At 41.8% G+C, this 19,385-nt stretch overlaps 1 protein-coding gene across 1 annotated transcript; it reads right to left on the bottom strand.

Annotated features, from left to right (window-relative positions):
- Positions 1-262: 262 nt before the first annotated feature.
- LOC134283981 (double-stranded RNA-specific editase Adar-like) lies at positions 263-18,659 on the bottom strand (the record flags this gene model as incomplete). The annotated part of the gene is given in 1 exon segment (XM_062843679.1): positions 263-18,659. A coding segment is annotated over 1 exon segment (563 nt), but the record flags the coding sequence as incomplete, so codon positions are not given.
- Between the last annotated feature and the right edge of the window lie 726 nt (positions 18,660-19,385).

The raw sequence follows: 19,385 nt of genomic DNA, 5'->3' as shown, positions 1-19,385 counted from the left end.
CGCATAAGGAGCTTCGGTAGGGAGAGACGAGGTTAGGTATAATACACGTTCATAAAATATTGCCCAAAAATCCATTATCAAAGAAAGGGGTCAAATTTCCACTGACAGATCATACCAATAGAATGTAAAACCAAAATCAGTTATCTGGCAACGCTTCCTTCAAGACTTCATACATGTTATTCTTAACCTTGGGCTTTCTTTTTCGCTGTTCTTTTGTTTTGTTTTCTCTTTTTTTTCTCACATATTTGTTCAAACTTTATCCTACACTCTCAAAATTTCATAACTTCCTCCATTTTTATTCTACGTAAGACTATCCACTGTTTAAATTTTCTTTAAATATCATTATTCTACTACTGTTTCTGATAAGCCACTTGAAATTTTTCTTTTGCGCCAATTTCCTCCGAAGACTGGCAACGACGCCCAGAATCCAGGCCCCACTACCGGAACGTAGCGGATTTTTTGGACGACCTCCTCCCAACTGTTCCTAACTTTTGTTTTGTATGTATTGTACTTGTTACTTGCGTGTTCTCTGAGAAGTCGATCAAAAAATACCGATATGTTTCCGGTTCCGGTGGTTTGCTAAACATTTTTTTTCTTTCTCTACCATAAAAAATCACAACGTGTGAGTGCTATAATTGAATGTGTGTGAGTGTGCGCGTAGTTCCAGTCACCGTGTGCACGAAGAAACAGAGGAAAAGAAAAATTGGAAGTGACGACGACCACTACGACGGTTCCAAGTCAGATCGAGTGTGGATTATTATATGATTTCTGATTTCATCTATCGTCAGGATTACACAATACTCAAAGTTAATGCTTTCGAATTCGGAAGTGCGCGTATCATCATATTGTTTTTTTCTATGAATGTGTGAGCGTTGTCATTGGCCACCGATCGAAGCAGGCTGTCACAGTCACTGCACACCGTAATCGCGACATTGCGCGACTGTGTGTTTGTGTGCGTGAGAGCAGGAGATGAAGTGCAATTTTGACAGTTGTAGTTGTTGCATCGGATGTGAATATCAATTGACTTTCTCCCTCCCGCTGTCGGATGACAGCCGAATGGCTGTCAAATGACAGCCTACTTTTTCGGCGGATGGTGTGCAAAATTTTTCCTTATTTGTTTTGGTTATATCTGATGGCATTCTTTTCTGCCTATTTGGGATGAATAATAATTAGCTTGTAAGTGTTTGTAAGGTAAAGATTTCTGTGTTTCAACTCGAGTAACGATTAGCTTTCTGTCATTTTAAAAAGAGATAAATTTTTCTAACTGCTAAGGGGATTAATAATTGTTTCAATGTTTAGATTTGCACCGACTTCTTGCTTTTTTTTGCTGTTGAACAGCAAACGGTGCAACTTTGTTTAATGAACGCATTTGCTTTTGTTTGTCAGTTTTTTTGTTTGTTCTAAATATGTTTAATTATTTGCAATATGTGTCATTTGTTTGTTTTCCTACAGTTATTAATATTCGACTTTGATGCGAATGTTAATATTTGAAGTAAAGATTAATATCACAGTAAATATTTCAATTTTATTATCGACATTTACACATACACTAACGACAGGGGTTTTGTTGTCACACATACTCTCTCAATCTACTGCCAATCAACGCACTGCTACACACACATACTCACACACTGACATTTACTACGGCTGAAAAATAATACCTACGCTACTGACTATTCTACTGTCTAACAAGAAACAAAAATAATACTTGTCATACGTATCGCAATTGTTCTGCACAGCTTCGCTACGCTATTCACTATTGTTTCTCTGGAAAACTGATATTCCTCACTTCTATCGGTATATTTGGTGTATACGATTTCGCCTTTGTTCGTTTCGATTGACACATAAAACTGGAATAGAAGCGAAAACTGAATAATAAAATAAACCCACCGGTAACAGGCTACTAAACTACAAAACATAAATTGACACATCTAATGGCAACACTGCCTTCCTGCTGTAACAACTACAAAACATAACCTCTCTACTACATTGGGACAAAACATAAACTTGTACTGCTGTTGCTATTCGTTTATCTTCGCGAATTCTTCCTCACTAAGAATAAAACTCATCCATTCTTACCGACGTTCAGTCACCACTCATTCTATATCACACACACGCATTGTTTCTCCTAAATACAAACGGTTTTGCTTTCTTAATTGTGTTTGTGTTTCAGTCGATTCGTTGTTTGCTTTGATTTGCTTCTTTTCGTCACTGCGCGCCGCGCAACATCTCATCAATCGCCAAACACCGCGGGCCCCCTCGTCTGCCCATTCCGGGCGCTCCACCTCTCGGGAATACACTCGCGAACACCAGCGCTGGCATGGACACCAGCCTATGGAACAATAGCGTATTGTTGTAGCTGCGGAGCAGCTTAGCGCTTGCTTTGTTTTGCAAGAGACTCGAGAGAGTGTCTTCCCGATGTGGTGAGCTGCGGGGCCACGCCTATGCAATGCGCGGGGTGTTTGTGAGTTGGTTTAAGTTGTCGGTTGTTGCCGTCGCGTGTGTGGAATAGGTTAAATTTGAATAATTACTGAAATATTATCTTTACTTGAAATATATCACATAATGATTTACTTCTACTCCTACTTGTCTCTTTGCACGGGATGAACTCACTGTTTCGCTTCATTACTTATTGCTGCACATGCGATACGCGCTCACGCTCATGGTAATTGTTTTCCTTCTTCTACTCTAGACTCGAGTTCCATGTTTTGTTCTCTGTCCTTTGGTTATAATTATTACTGGCTTATGGTTCGGCTTGTGATTATATGTTAGCATTGGTTTCTAATGTTTGCGGTACGGTTGTGTTGCTTTATTATTTCTCTCTGTGATGAATGTATTGTAGGTTCGTAATTGATGGTCTATCGACGTTTTCAGATAGAAAATGACTGCTTGGATTGTTTTTGGCTACAAATGAGCTTATCATAAACATAAAGTCATACTGATACTGATTAGTTCTCCTTAAGGACAAACGTCTTGAAATCCTGCTTCAAAAGTGCATGAGAACTTAAAACACACAAATCTCAAGAAGCAAGCTTCAAACAACAGTGCATTTTATTATTCTGTTCATGCTCACTTGTAATAAGCTTCCCAAGTAACACACATGTTATATAAAAGTTACGACAGCGCAAGTTTTGGTTGTATAGAAGTTTATTTTACGTTATTTCAACACATTGTTAAAATTACGTAAAATAAACTTCTATACAACCAAAACTTGCGCTGTCGTAACTCTATTATAACATGTGTGTTGCTTGGGTTAAAATAAGAAGATCAAACGCGCTGGTTTTGTTTACGAAGAGATTTGTGCCTTCGAAATCGTGAGTGGGTAACAAAGTCGGCCATTGTGGCGGCCATCTTGGGATTCTAACAAGTCTGTCCTTAAGATCAAATTGAAAAGGTGTTACCAATTCTATATCTTTTCGAAAAGTTTTCCATTTGTTGTGTCCAACAATCTAAAAAAAATCTTTGAGCTATCTTCTCTCTCCCCTCACAAGACGGAATGATTTCATCTCCATCACATTGTTGAAAACGACAGACTTGTCGGTTTTTAACATGGCGACCGTAAAATTCCGTTTCACCACATGGCGACCGTGAAAAATTTATAAGTTTTTTTGGAAAACCATCATAATTTATGCCTGAGGTAGACTTTTCCGATTTATAGAATCTTCTATCGACCTTTAGTTGTGCTCGTCTTCAGGAAATTGCTGTATATCTCAGAGGTCATACCTCGCAATATAGTTATGCTAACATACAACTGTTTTTTGGTCACTTGTCCTTGACAATACAAGTTCTTGCCACAAGTTCTTGTCATTCGAGTATTCGAATGGTCGAGTATTAGATGATTTAAATCATCCGGAAGTTTACTACGACAGACGACCGTGTCGATTTTCCCACATGGCAACCAAGAAATTTCGCTTCACTATATGGCGACCGTGACAGTGTGTAGGAAAAACAATCACAATTGCTTTCTGGTGTAGGGTTTTCCGGTTTATGGATTTAAAAGCAGATTGATTCTATTCCATCCAACGTTTCTACCCTTGGTTATGACATTAGAATAACTAGCCACAGAAGTCCAATGTCGCGACTGTTCGTGTGACTAACATCTAGTTTGCCACGACCTTACAGCGTCAGTAGCGGTACTAGAAGTGTCAAATAAATTTTGTTTACCAAAATAAAAGATCCTCTACAAGATGAACACCTAAAAATAGTCATTAATTACAATTAAAGTTATTAAAATAATTAAAAAGGAAAAGTGACTACAGCGCCATTGGAGTTCTAGTGTAGTTCTATTGTTATGACCATCTTCAGGGTCTCAATAGGCTAAGAATAACAAACACTACGAACCGCCTGTTGTGGTAGTAAGAGTCCACTAACAGGTGACCCCTATTTCATGGTGTGATGAGGCTATATGCTTACCGTGCCTAGGAATGAATAGTTTGTTGAGTCTTATGAACACCCAATCGCTAACGGAGGCTGTGGAGTACCACACGGCACCCTTCACAGTATTCTGACCTGCCTTATGAAACAGCAAACTCGAGGATGTGTGCTCGTCAATCACGCAATCCATGGCTTGTCAGTCACCAAAACTGCTGAGATAATTCTTCAGCATTAGAGTATGGTGAATCACTACTATTCAGTAGTGAGTAGTGACCCTTGACGTAAGGAATGCGAAGAGTAGTCCCACTTCCCGAGCAGAAGGGCATACCTTACGAATACCATGCGAAGAGCAACATGTGCTCTAATACCTTAACTTGTTATTGCTGCGTTATTCCACGAAACGTTATGAGAACATCACAATAACAGTTGGAAGTATTCGAGCAGAGTTTGGTATAAGTGTAGTATTTGTTGGTTTAGCAGTGAAAATAATCGAAGAACAAGATTTGCCATTACATCATGAAGTCATCAAACAAATGAAGCATTTAATAACAAGAAATGTTATAAGTTTGTTACTCAATAACTTTGGAATAACAAATACAGCACTTGAAATTGTAGGTATGCATTCATTATTTAAATAACAAGACTTGTTATTTTCTAGGTGTTTTTTATACAAAATTTTGGTATTCGTTTTTGTTATTTTGCCTCTTATTACCACCTAATGATAGGCATATCAAGGTATGGTAGTATTTAGGATAAATACCTTGATGTGTTATTCACTTGTTATTTTCTTCTGCTCGGGTTGGGCCGATATTGCTGGCGCGCTTCTTACACTTGACTACTTGGATACTTGTGTATCCGTACAAGGTTCTCGAAGCTTATACTGATACGGCACAACTCGGAAGTCCTTCCGCATAACTTCAGGAGTTTCGCAAGGCTCCGTCCTGGGTCCGAAGTCATGAAATGTCATGTACGAGGTCGTCGGCTGTTGATATTAAGCTGGAAGTCTGTGAGTCGATCAAAGAGGTGGAACTGACAGCTGCCCACTCGAGCCCGCAACATGGGAAGGTTCTGGGTAGACGGAGGCTAATGACGGCATTGTACCAGCGCCATACCTTGTTGCCGTTACACGCTGGAGCATTGTTACGCTATACAGAGTATCAATCGAAGGTACAATGGAAACGAGAATATACCACAACGATGGGCAACAAGCACCGAAGTAGTTCGACAGGCACTCGGTATTCAGAGGGATAACGCATACGGCTACGTAGCAGGATGAAAAGGCTATTGTCTCTACTAAAGGATCCAATAAAGTGTGTTGGGACGTTGTGTTACTGGATGCAGACAACAAACGAAGAACGACTGGAAACTTTCGCACCAGAAATGCAGTAATATTTATCGAACTCGGAATTCAAATGAGGTGAAAGAACAGAACCACCTTAAGCGGATGAAACCAGCGGCGAAGAGTTGCCAGACCCATTAGAAAATGCACTCCCTCCACAGCAATAGCTCGTCTATTATGCCTGGTTTACATTGTTCAACTGAAACGAGCATCTCACTTGAAAACTGCTCAAAAATATTCATTCGAAATGAGTGGTGTGTTTAGCCTCGGCAAACGACTTTAATGCTCACTTGAATGCTCTTGAATGCTTCAACTTCACCTCGTTTGACAGATGACTTGAATACAACTGACATGTATTGCGGGCTTATGCCTGGTTTAGACGGTGCAAGTGGCTTCATTCAAGTCAATGGAAAATGCCCAATTGAATGCGAATTGAACGCGTGAACACCACCCATTGTTGGTAAAATCACACTCATGAACCGCTCCTGCGTGAGCAAATTCATGCGCGATTCTGAATCATTTGCTCACGCGCGAGATTTTCATGCAAAATCTCGCTCTCGCGAGTCAAGCGGCGAAATCTCATTTGCTTGTAAAACGAATCCAAATCAATTTAAACGTCATTCTTTGTTGTTGTATACAAGGTTTGGTCTTGTTATGTCATATAATTCTAAAAACTTCGTTGTAAATAATAAGAATACCAAGAAATAACGGAATGAGTAAAATCACGAGTCTACTCATGTACGATTTTTTCGGCGGTGAGTTTGGCGAGTTAAGAATCGCGCGTGAAACAACTCAACTATGAGATTTGAGAATTTGAGTTTTTACCAACACTGACACCACCATTCATCTCACTTGATCAACTCACTTGACTTGAACGAAAGTTGAACATGTTGAACTTTTTCATTCAAGTCAAACGAAATTCATTGGCGTAGCTAGCTTTTTCTTTTTTCTCGCTTACTCTCCTAAACAAACACGAGAAAGAAAAGGATGAAAGAGGGGGCACAGGCCCTTTTTCGCATCCCGCTCTTTCTCGCGTTTGTTTAGGAGAGTGAGTATTGTGCCTTGCAAGATAAATCCGCGAAACGCGTTTGTCTTCTTCTTTTCCATCAAGTTGCCAAAATATGCCCGCACCACTATGAGCGACCTGATGGTCAGAAATTCTGTTTGCGGCGCTCATATCAAATCCACATGAGGCTGCGGCGATATGGCCGCGAGGAGATGCACGCGATACAGACGCAATGTGGAAATGGAAAAATTGAAGCCGCATCCTCCTGCAGCATCACTTAACAACATCCCGATTATTAAATACAAAGCCGACTAGGTGATGCGTATGCGTATAGTGAAGCAATGTCGTGATAAATATTATTACGATTTCTGGCCACTTGAGATGCCATTGTGCTAACTTTTGTTTTGATATGAACGGCCTGAAGGCTGCTGCAATGCTGCTGGGTGGGTGACAGTATCTGTTCGATTTTGACATTGCGTCTGTATCGCGGGAATCTCCTAGCGGCCATATCGCCGCCGCCTAATGTGGATTTATTATAAGCGCCGCAATAAGAAAAAAGAAAAAGCTAGCTACGCCAATGACGAAATTATCTCACTTGCCCCGTCTAAACTCGCGAATCATGTGAGTTGAATTCAAGTCATCTGTCAAGCGGGATGAATTCAATTCAGTTTGCTTACGCACCGCTCGAGCTGAACAATGTATACATGGTGGTGTTTACAGTAGACTTTCGCTCGGTGCAAACGCATTAACTGCAATCCCAACAAACATTTTTGCTGTACAAGAGTGGAAAAAACCACTCTTAAGCAAACTTCAGCTTAAGAAACTGTTGTTAAGCCTAGTTCTGTTTCTTGGGATGCTTTTTAACTGCAAGTCCGCTAAGTGCATCAATTTTGCAGTTATCGCACCGCTATCCGTCAAAATGAAATGTCAACAACGATGCGATGTTTTCTGTATGCACTTTTGTTTCAATGCGATGTTTTTCGAATGCACATTGGTTACATTCTGCAGTTACGTGACGTCTGTCAGTTGTTGCAGTTATCGAATGTCATTCGGTAAGTGAAACGTAAACATGTTGCATTTATCGAACACCTACTGTACAAGATCGATTCGCATTAAATTGGGTATTTTCAATTGATTTGAATCTAGTCACTTGCACCATGTGATTTGCGTCAAAACATATGTAGGCTGTCGTTTGGTAGGACTGTCGGACAGACTCGAACCGATGAGTCGTCGTCCGTTGCCAAATGCTCCATGGGTTGACACCGCTATGGATTTCCTCGGACCATTGCCTTGTGATTCATACCTGCTGGTGATTATCGACTATTTAAGTCGATATAAAGAAGTGGAAATCATTTCCAAAATTACAGCTAAGGACACAATAAGCTGGCTGGACTACCCTCGAACCAATACGCTAGACAACGCCAAGCAATGTATCAGCAAGCTCCACGGAATCATTCGACGCCGTATTGGTCACAAGAGAATGGTTATGGCGAATGGCAAAATCAATCTGTCGTGAAACGACTACAGATCAGCATCGCGCTCGGGAGAAACAAGAAACAAGGAAACAAGACCTTCATTATTACCTTATCATGTAGTATACTACGGCGCACTCAACTACCAAGAAAGCACCGACTGGTCAGTGGCCATACCATGCCATACGGTCAGTTCTACGAAACAGCTCCACAAAATACAGAAAAAAAACGAAGACAACCGCCGGCGAGCCATTGTTGGGGATGTAAAGAGATCGGTCACAAGGACGGATACTGCTCCAGTGCAAGAAAAACTAGAAACCATCGATCTCCAAACAAGCGATATCCAGGAGGACGGAAACCAAAAATCGGTCATCTGTATAATCTCCGAAAAGACATGGCGTTGGATCGGTCGACCTACGTCAGGCCCAGTGACGGTCGCAGCTTCAACAGCATCCGAGAACCCACTTAAGCTGGAATTAGAGTGTTCGCGCGAGATTTCCATCAACGGATTGAAGCGTCAGGCTCGATTCTACGTCGTGAAGCAACAACTCAACCTGCTCGGATTGGACCTCATCGATCAATTCAATTTCTGGTCGATTTCGTAAAAGTGGTTCTGCAATAAAGTCAGCAGATCGATGACAGCGGTCACCAAGCTTTTCTGACGATGTTCAACGGTACTCAGGGACTGTGTACCAAGGCAAAGGTGCAGCTCACGCTAAAGTAAGGAGCACAACCCGATAGGACTGGAATCATAACATCAGTCGAGCACTTGGAGTGGCCAACTCCAATCATTGTCTTGAGGAAAGCTAGTAAGGATTTGTGGTGACTATTCAACTGGAACTTGGATATCGTCGCGAATTTGGCCAACTGCAAGGTGTTTAGCCAAATTGATCTCTCCGACACTTTTCTTCAAATACAAGTGCAAGAGGAATCCCGAGAAATGCTAACAATCAACACGCATCGGGATCTTTACAGTTACAACCGACTACCGCAGGTGGTCAAAGCAGCACCTGGGGCATTTCAGCAGCTGGTAGACGCCATGTTCGACGGGCTGGAGTGCACTTCTGGATATCTTGACGATTTGTGAGTTGGAGGAGTGGACGAAGAAGATCATCGACGAAATCTTAAAAATGTCCTTCGTCAGAAGCACTCGTATGGTCAACAACAAATAAAATACGTGGGGCGCCTCGTTGATGAACATGGTTTACGATCAAATCCGGCCAAAATTTAAGCGATTTGTAGTATGCCAACTCCAACGGACGTTTCTGGAGTGCATTCCTTCCTAGGGGCGCTCAATTATTATGGGAAGTTTGTCCCAAGCAAGAGAACACTACGGCATTCACTCGACGAGCTCCTCAAGCAAGGGAAGAAGTTTATTTAGACGTCGGAATGTCAGCACTCCCTCAAGAATTTCAAGAAAATCCTGTCGTCCGACTTGCTCCTTACGCACTACAATCCACAGCTGGATATAATCGTTTCAGCGAATGCTTCTTCCATCGGAATCGGGGTCACGATCACGTCCCACTTCTTCGCATCTTCGGATTAAAAAAGAGCATTCCTGCCTACATGGCAAATCGGTTACAACGCTGGCCACTACAGTTGCTGATGTACGACTTCAAGATCGTCTACGGATATGTTTGGCAACGCTGATGTTCTGTCTCGGATGATTGAGCACCATGTCAAGCCGGAAGAGGATTTCGTTGTGGCCAGCATTATGTTGGAGAAGGCCCTCGCCGTGAGCTCAATCGATGCGCTTCAACAGAATTTCAAAATGATTCAGGAAGTGCGTTGGCCGCGAAGGTTGGCCACGATCAAAATCGCCCTTCACAAATCAAGAAATAGCCGGGGCCCGTGGCGTAGTTGGTCACACGTTCGCTTCATATGCGGATGGTCATGGGTTTGATTCCCAGCCCCGGCACTTGCAATTTTTCGTCAGTTGCTTTTCCCCCGAGAGCAACTGACACTGACCCTCTTCTGAGCCCCATGGCTCAAACGGACCCGGATACCTGGACATCGGCGAACTGCTACTCATAATGGACCCCCAATCGAACTGGAAAGGAACAACGGCCATCCATCACCATCTTTGTGCTCATCATTCTACTAGGTATAAAGTAGAAAAAGTGAAAGCAGCAGAAAGGCAACCAGTTCGATAAAGTAGAATAAGAATCTAGGCGCTGTACAAAATGTAAGTGCAGCTGTCAATTGAAATTGCTCACGTAGTGCCCCAGTGGACAATAGAGCTGTAAATTAGGTTAAGTGATTAAGAATAAAAAAATCAAGAAATAAAACGTTTCTACGCTAGTCGAGAGTCGCTGTTAACAGTATAAGACTGCGTCATGTTCGGCGAACGTCTGGTAATTCCATCAAGTTTCCGGGAACGCTGTCTCCATCATCTCCACCGAGGTCATCCGGAAATGCAGCCGGTGAAAGCAATTACTCGTAGCTATGTCTATTGGCCATCTTTGGATGAGGACAACATTGCTCACGACGATTTCTTGTCGTCATTGCGCAACTATAGCTAAGAGTCCACCGAAGTCCGCACTGCTGTCATGGCCAAAGCCTACACACTTAATTTAGAATGCCGAGTCTCGGTTTACGAATGCCGAGATTTGCTCAGCCAAGTAGTCAGCTAAACGTTTTCATAATATCTCAGCTTATAAACACCGAGAATCAGTATAACACGCATTGTATCCATGTAAATCTCCTGGAGCAGATGGGATTTATCTTATTTTGCTTCAGAAAGTATTTGATTATTTCAAACATGTTTTGAAAAAAAAAAAAATACTTGATTGCAGTTTTGCTACAGGGTATATCCCCAAATCTTGGCGGGATATTATAAGGTAAGGTTGATTCCGAAAGTGGGTCGTGCGTCGTATGAAGAAGCAAAGAATTTCAGACCTATAAGTTTGACAACTTTTCTTCTGAAATGCTAAGAACGCATAGTCGATCATCACATCCGTGATGTTCATCTGGCCAATGTGCCTCTTCATGTGAACCAACATGCTTACCAATCTGGAAAGTCCACTGTAACTCCTTTACACAAAGTCTCGCGTTTAGTGCGTATATCTACGATGATCGATTTCTCTTCATCGATTTTCTCTGCGGATTATTCCGGGAAATGCGACCAATATTCGGACAATCTTTCAGTGTGTTTCAGTAACGGACGACTAGGACTAGCATCTAAAACCGAAAATGATTTGCAGAAAATTTGAAGAAAAATCGATCATTCTGTATATGCCTGTATGATACCAAGCGCGAGGAATTGTTTACGATATCGAGAGAGTATTCAATTGTATTCACGAAATACTCAAAAACCAACGGTTCTTGAAATAACGTCAAGAAACGATTAGGAGTTCTTGTGGATGCCCCTAAAGGGGAGTCTTGTCATCGATATTCCGAAGTCTTGTAGCAGATACGGCAACTAAATAATAGCGGTTTTCCTGCTTAAGATTTTGCCGATGACTGCCTAGCATTGTTAGTTGACATGTGCATCAGCACAGCATCCTTTCCGACTTGATGCAAAGCACTCCTCAGGTACCTAGTTGAGAGTTCTCACCAATAAGATTTCTCGTTAAATCCTATCACAACGTACACTTGGTTGTTTACACTTTTGGTTGATTTAGACAAAGTTGTCATTACTTCAAGTGATCTTACAATTGCTTGCAATTTCCCGTATAAAAAATTGTCATTCGCGGGATGAGTGGACTCTTGTTATCTTGAGAGGAGCATTTCAGACGGCATCGTATGTTTTACTGATGCTGTAGTCCGCTGTTGTGAGACAAGTCTATCAATATTACTCACTTGACAGATACTGCACCGGTTTTGAGTCAGAAATATTTGTTCTAGAATGCGAATCAACACTTCAGCAGCACCTAATGTGCAAAGTAATGTACTGCTGTTGAGACAGCCAGACTTTTATTGAAGCACTTGCTTCGGCTAACTGTACGTTGAAGTAAGTAATCGCTTATCGAACTCAATTAGGAGCTGAATTCAGCAAACGCTGTTCACCTTGTACGGGTACTTGGCCATTCTTCCATCGCTGAAAATGAGCCATGATCCAGCTTTTCCGGTATCAAAGTGTTGGGTCTAAGATTCAGATTACAATTGTACTGCGCGCCATCTCCAATGGTGGCAAAGTATCTAACTAATCTGACTAGACAGAATCGCAGCATGCTGATCAAAGGGTTAACCAGTCACTACCAATACTGATATTTCTCCTTACTAAACGTGCGGCTGAAAATGGCTGAAAAAATGCGGTCTTGTTGATTTCACTACATGGCGACTACGAAGACCCACTTCATTATACAGTCGATTATACCAGGGACTGTAAAGAAGTCGTACAAACTTCAAGGAAAAAAACATTAAATTTTCTCCTCTCTAGTGCTGGCTTTTCGATAATCATAGCATTGAAAGCGGATTCATCCTCTTCCATGCAACGAGTCGACCGTTATTGGTTTCAGGGACGTGCAATTTCGAAAGAAAAACATGACGCACGAAAGCCGTAGCAAGTCACAAGGCAAGTCGTTTCCCATGCGACGGGACTGCTGCGATGCTTCATAACTCACACTGCAACACGCTCGTTCATTATTGCTACTGAAACAAGTGCGTTTGAAAATTAAAGTGAAACACTTAGGATTTTCGTTTCAATTGTGGGTCATTGAAAATTTTCAATGTGCTAAAAACACTATTTAAAACAATTTTTCTAATAGTGGTGCACGCCAATAGAATGATCATTATGTTTTATGAAAAAGGGACACAAGTTCGACCGCTTAAATCCAATTAACCGGCGCCCGTAACCATTGAGAGACTAACGCGCAAGAGTGAGGCACTACTGCTCTGCCGAGTGAAGCACAAGCAACGCCACTCCGAAGAGAGACTACCGAGTGCTACGATGAATGAGAACGTTTTCCGAATCGAAAAGAAAGACTCGAACAGTGTGTCAAACAGATAAAGTGACTCATTCAAATGTTGCATGAAAGTGTATCATTGAAACGAAATTAAACGCCCCTGATTGGTTTCAGCCACAGACAAACAGACGTAACACCTTGAACGATTTTCATGAAAATCCATCGCCCAGTTCACACTACCATCACCTGGTGGAAAAGTTGCACGTATCACTGTGGTGTGCAATATCGTCAACAGAAGGCGCTAGAGTGAAACGTCAAACGCATAGAAAAACGATGTGCGCGCCTCTGGTTGTGAAAGCCACAACTATGAAAATTTGAAATGATCGTTAAAAGTGTGGTCGTTGGAAATTTCGCAAGTGTTACGTCTGTTTGTCTGTGTTTCAGCCTTCAGGCATCAGGTAGCAATAAATCGGCTTCATAGACACTTGCATATTTATTCGTTTATTTTGAAGGCTCCTGCGCCACTTGGGCATAACAGAGCCGAAATCATTAAAGCTCCATAGACACGTTCCTTTCCATTTGGGAAATATGTGCCATCGTCAAGAACACGGGCCTTATTCAGAGTCTAACGAATGCATCATGCTGACATTTCATCTCGTGAGAGTCTGATAGTCAAGCACGTGAACATTGAGACGGTCTATTTGTACGGTGGGTTGCAAGAAACCATATGGACTTATCCACGATCTTCTTTTTTCACACGATTGCTTTTGAAAATGCGGGCCCGGTTTACACAAAATGACATTCGTGAACATCCAGTGACTGAAAGTTCATCAGATCTCACCGGATGCAAGATGCGAGCAGTGATTTTTGTCAACACGACCCGCAGCTATGGATTACTGCACGAATTTATTCTGGCCTGCTTACTCTCACACAAAATTTGACGTTTGAGAGGTGTCGACACCGCTCAAACGTCAAATTTTCTGTGAGAGTAAGCAGGCCAGCAAAAAATCGTGTAGAAGTTCATAGTTTCACATCTTGCTGTTAGTTGGCGTGTGACGTCATTGTGGACAAGTTCATATATGAAGGTACTGTAGTGTAACGAGCCTGGATAAAACAAAGAGGAGAAACGTCAAAATTGGAACAGTCGATCTAGTGGCATCCCCATAGTTCCAATCGAGAAGGAGCCATGTCAAAACGACAAGGATTCTCCCAAGGATTCTCCACTTTGGTATACTCGAGACACTTTACTGTAGTGTATTTATGTAGCGTATTGAAAAATAGGAAATAAAAATGTGTTTCAAAGTTGAACAAGACAATTATGTATTCGGTTTGAAGCGTTTGAAGTTGCAAGTTTATTTCAATGCATAAGGCAACGCTGAAAGTCAACATAACGAATGAGTGGAAAAGGCCTTTTCAGTTGACAGGTCCGTGTATGTCACTGTTTACAACTGCCGAACAAAGGCGCAATAGAGGTAATCACGTTCAAATGTATGCGTGCCTTTTTTGTAGATGTAGTTGTGAAACTGCGAGGAAAATATTTGCACTCTTGCCCCGGACGTTAGTTTTATCATTATTTACCCGTTTTACCCAAATCGATTGGGTAATATTTGCATATGCAATCTGAATAGCCTTTCAATCGGCGTGCACTTTTGTGTGAGGAAAAATTTGCGCTAGTGTTCGTGTGTTGAAATGTCACTTATCTCTATAGTGGTTTCTGCTTTTAGTAGTGTTGCGTGTACGTACACGCTGCATTACACGAACACCACTTGAGTTACTGGTTGAAAATAGTAAACAAAGATCAGCTGTTCCCAGCAAAATCAAATGGGCATATTTTCAACCAGTAGATTTGCATTAGTGTTCGTGACACCGCGCTGCGAAACCACTATTGCCTTGGCAATTGCTGAACTGTCATTTTCAGGAGAACTGTCAAAGGCCCCCATAATCAGCTGATTTGAAACGTCTTCTGATTAGGCCTATGGCAGATGCGCCGCATAAGAAAAAAGGTTCGAAGCATGCCAAGCTTTAGGCGTGCTCGGGTTTGGTTTTTGATCGCCCTTCTTTTGACGGATTTAAGAAACGAACGGACGTGTCAGCAATAGTTTTGAAGCCTTAGGATTTTGGATTCACGACGAGTACCTCCAGGAATCATACAACCCTGTTCCAACACAGTGCGACGATTGATTTCAAGCTTGTGTGGCCTCAAACGAGCTGGTAATGTTTGGAATAAAACGCTAGATGAAGTACTTCCGAGAACAGGATTCGTTGCATCTACGGCTGATCCATGTTTGTACAAGAGAATGAACACGTTCATCGCAGTTTATGAAGGCGATATGGTAATCGCGTGTAGCAGCGAAAGAAATTGTGGCCACTTTGGAGAAGAAGTTCAAAATGTCGCTGCTCGGATATCGGAAATTGTTCCTGGGAATGCATGTCAAGTTCAGCTACGACTGTTACATGTGGTGAACCAGAAGGCGTATGTTCTCTAACTTGTGGAGAAATTCGGCCTTCAAAATGCCATGCCGTCAGCAACCCCTATGGACCCAAGGCATATCCAACGAAAGGAGGAGGATTCTGAAGCTCTAACAAGGAGTGATGAATAGCAAAGCTTTATCGGAGCACTTTTGTACGTACAGTATCGGACAATAAAAATGCACCAAAGCCGTTTTCCAATACAAACTAGTCAACTTTGGATTCCCATATCTCATTTATGTCTCAACCGATTGTTTTCATTTTTCTGTGAAAAACTACAAAACATTTCAATTTTTAAAAACTATTGCAAAAGTTCAGTGATAACTATTGATACAAATTTTGACAATAAAAATGCACCAAGACAAAAAATTGAGTAGCCAAAAATGCTGAAGTCAAATCACTATGATGTCTTCGGCAAATATGTTTCTTGTGAGATGACCAATCAATTTGCTGAAGACACCATAGCTATCTGACTTCAGCATTTTTGGCTACACAATTTTTTGCCTTGGTGCATTTTTATTGTCAAAATTCAACCTATCTGTAACTTTTGTATCAATAGTTATCACTGAACTTTTTCAATAGTTTTTAAAAATTGAAATGTTTTTTAGTTCGTCACAGAAAAATGAAAACAATCGGTTGAGACATAACTGAGATATGGCAATCCAAAGTTGACTAGTTTGTATGGGAAAACAGCTTTGATGCATTTTTATTGTCCGATACTGTATATGTGATAACCAGACAAGACGTTGCAAAAAATGAGTGTTCAGACTGAAGATAAAGGCGGATGATTCGGAGGCGTAAGAAGAGACGGTAGGGTATAAGGAAAGCTCTACACACAAACCTGAGCAAGATACTGGATGAACATGTTGTAGCAGAGTAAGCTAAATTCACTGGAGACCTTAGGAATACCATATAATGAAGGATCTGGGTTATGCAGAGCAGATTATCTAGATGCGTGCGCGTGAGTAAGAAATGCGTTTGAAAATTGTTGTGTATTCAACGAATAGCGAAAAGTACTATTTCCAGCCGGAGTAGTACATTTATCCAACGAAGCTTGAAAGCGGTTTCAGCTCATAAAACTGAGTATGCGCTACTTATGAACTTTTCTGCATGCTTTCAATATGCACTGTAAAGTATATTGAGCAATTATTTGTAATAGGACTTCCACTTCTGTATTTTAGATCTCATGAATCCGATGAATCCATAGTTCAATATGCTATAATATGAACCTTGCAGCAATCCAAACAGCCATAATCTATCAAACTATCTTCAAACAGTTTTATAACAAATTCAATTTTCCATGAACTTAAAACGCATTCGATCGTGTATCCTTCTGACGATATCTCATCTTATTTACTTAATAATATCTGCCTGTGGCGAAAGCCTGTTCTTATGCCTTATAATCTTATGAGCACTTTACTTCATCCACGCGCGTATCTCTTTCCGCACGTTCGAACGCTCATAGCGTCCCTTCGAGTACCTATACAGTTATCTCCTCCTGTATTATTATGAGAACAACTTTTGTCTTAACGGTGTTTTCTGAGAGATAAAACTTACACACTAGGAATCCTATCAAATTCATCAGTATATAGTAATGGATATTGTGTTAAATTACGAGTCAGTTTTACCTTTTACCTATAGGCATCGGGCCCTACTAGAGTGTAGTATGAATGTACTATTCTAGCGTTCACAGAATGGATGCACTTTTTTGAGTTTTTTTTTGCAACTTTTGTCAAGAGTATAATATGTAGTGTTTACTTGCTTTCACACAACCAACGGTTGAAACGTAAACCTTTCGTCGGACATTCCGATCTCTTTTGTGGAACGGATTCAGACTGAACTAACACTAAGCAGAAGTTAAATTAATGGCTTCAGTGTTTGTAACTTCGGTGAAAGTTTACTGAACTTCAGTGCAGACTGTGAATTCTTACTTCGGTAAAACTCCACCATTTTTTGGTAAAAATTTACCAAATTTATTCCTTCAAACGAAGTCGGTAGCTTTCATTGGATTCACCGATTAAACGTATACTGGGAGATAAAATCAATATCTAAACATAAAATCAATGGTGTTCGCTACGGTCAACTTAGAAGCTATTAAAAAGTTCATACCTTTCGTCTAGATAAACTAAAAAAACGCTAAAAATACAAACAAGTAACGCCTAAGAACCGCTTCACACTACATACACAGTTTCGATAAGGTACGAAATGACGAAATATTTTCACTTGCCTTAAAACTACCGTTGACACAATAAGAAAATTTCGCCGACTTTGGTGATTTACCGAACGCCGTCGGTAGACTTCAACGAATTCCCATGCCAAATTTTGCCAAAATTCGGTAAACTTTTACCGAAATTCAGCAAAACTCATCACCCTTATCGCCTTCGTCGGTCGAAATCTCGCTCAAAAAATTACCGAAGCGGGCGGTATTTTCTTAGCGTGCTACTCCCCCTCGAACAGAATCTCCTAATTCGACTCCCGGCGGACGCTCCTTCCCGGCTGAAAGGGGCGTTTTCAGAACAGCCTTGCACCCGAAGAGGACGACAGTCCGCCCCCGTTCTGGTGATGCTTACCGGAGTGTTTCCCCTGGTGTCATTTACCGCCGGACACCGGTCCGGAACCGTTGCTACCGGTGCCGTTGTTGACGGACGTCGAGTTGACCGTGGCCGCCGATGCCGCCGCCACCGCAGCCGCGGCCAGTTCCTCCGGTTTCGGCGCCATCAGCGTAAACTGATCCTGCTCGATCGGTTTCTTCAACCAATCGCCCAGGTCTTCCTTGCTGAACGCGGAGAACAGTTCCTTCTTGGCCTGCTGGTACTCCGGGACGCACATCTTCGTTTCGCCGTAGCTCGGCTTGATCTCGTGGAAGCGCGCATGCGGAAGCCTCTCGATGACGGCCGCGAACCGTCGGTAGAACGACTGCTTCGACAGCCGGGACATCTTGTTGGTGTTGGTGTTGTTGTTGATCAGCTTGCCGGTGAAGGAGTTGACAATCTCCACGTCCGGGCAGCCGATCAACCAGTTGATGCTGAAGTTTGGCGGTTTGGTTTGGTTTCGAGACTCGGCTGAGGTCATCAGCGCCAGCTTCGGCTTGTTCAGCCGATATGGCGGTGGCAGACCCTGGATCGAATTCTCGATGCGACCGCAGATGGCCCTGTAAGAGTTGAGAATGTTAGTGATGGTCAAGACAATCGAAAAACCTGAAAAATAAATTCTAAACCGATTCGTTCCCACGAAAAATACATCTATGATTCAATCTGATTGCTTATCGACTGTAGGCTTGAACGGATACGGGGATTCTCTCGGCTTTTGCAGTCGGTGACAGCAGCGAAAACAAGTTTGCCTCAACTTCCGACGGTTTCGGTTTATTTTAAACCTTCTTCAGGGGATGTTGAGGCAAACTTGTTTTCGCTGCTGTCACCGACTGCAAAAGCCGAGAGAATCCCCGTATCCATCTATGATTCAATAGGAAAACATCAGAACAACAGATGATCGTATCGTCGTATTATCAAATGTTATAAAAACCCTTATTTGTCTCTTAAAACAAGTTTAAGCAGCGTCAATAGACGTCCGAGCAAAACATACGCTCTTCGAACTTGTCGTTTCAGGTAGGAGCCATGCGTCCAGTCCGGCGTGTTATCAATCGTAGTAGTCTTAGGCTGAGACGTTTTAGGTGTCTTATGATAAAAAAATTTTCACTTCCCTAACAACCGTGAAACAGAGTAGTTTGATTTACAGCAACATATATCTTAAAGTTCGTGAGCCCAACAAGAAAATGTTGTACTTTACTCAAAATTTCAAAAGAAGGGTGACGATGCCCACCGAAAATGGATCAAGTGATTGCCAAGCAGTTCCGCAAGGACAACAGCAGTTACAGCAAG

The sequence above is a fragment of the Aedes albopictus genome, unplaced genomic scaffold (assembly GCF_035046485.1).
Source record: "Aedes albopictus strain Foshan unplaced genomic scaffold, AalbF5 HiC_scaffold_447, whole genome shotgun sequence".
Classification (NCBI taxonomy): Eukaryota; Metazoa; Arthropoda; class Insecta; order Diptera; family Culicidae; genus Aedes; species Aedes albopictus.
This window is presented reverse-complemented; position numbering and strand designations above follow the sequence as displayed.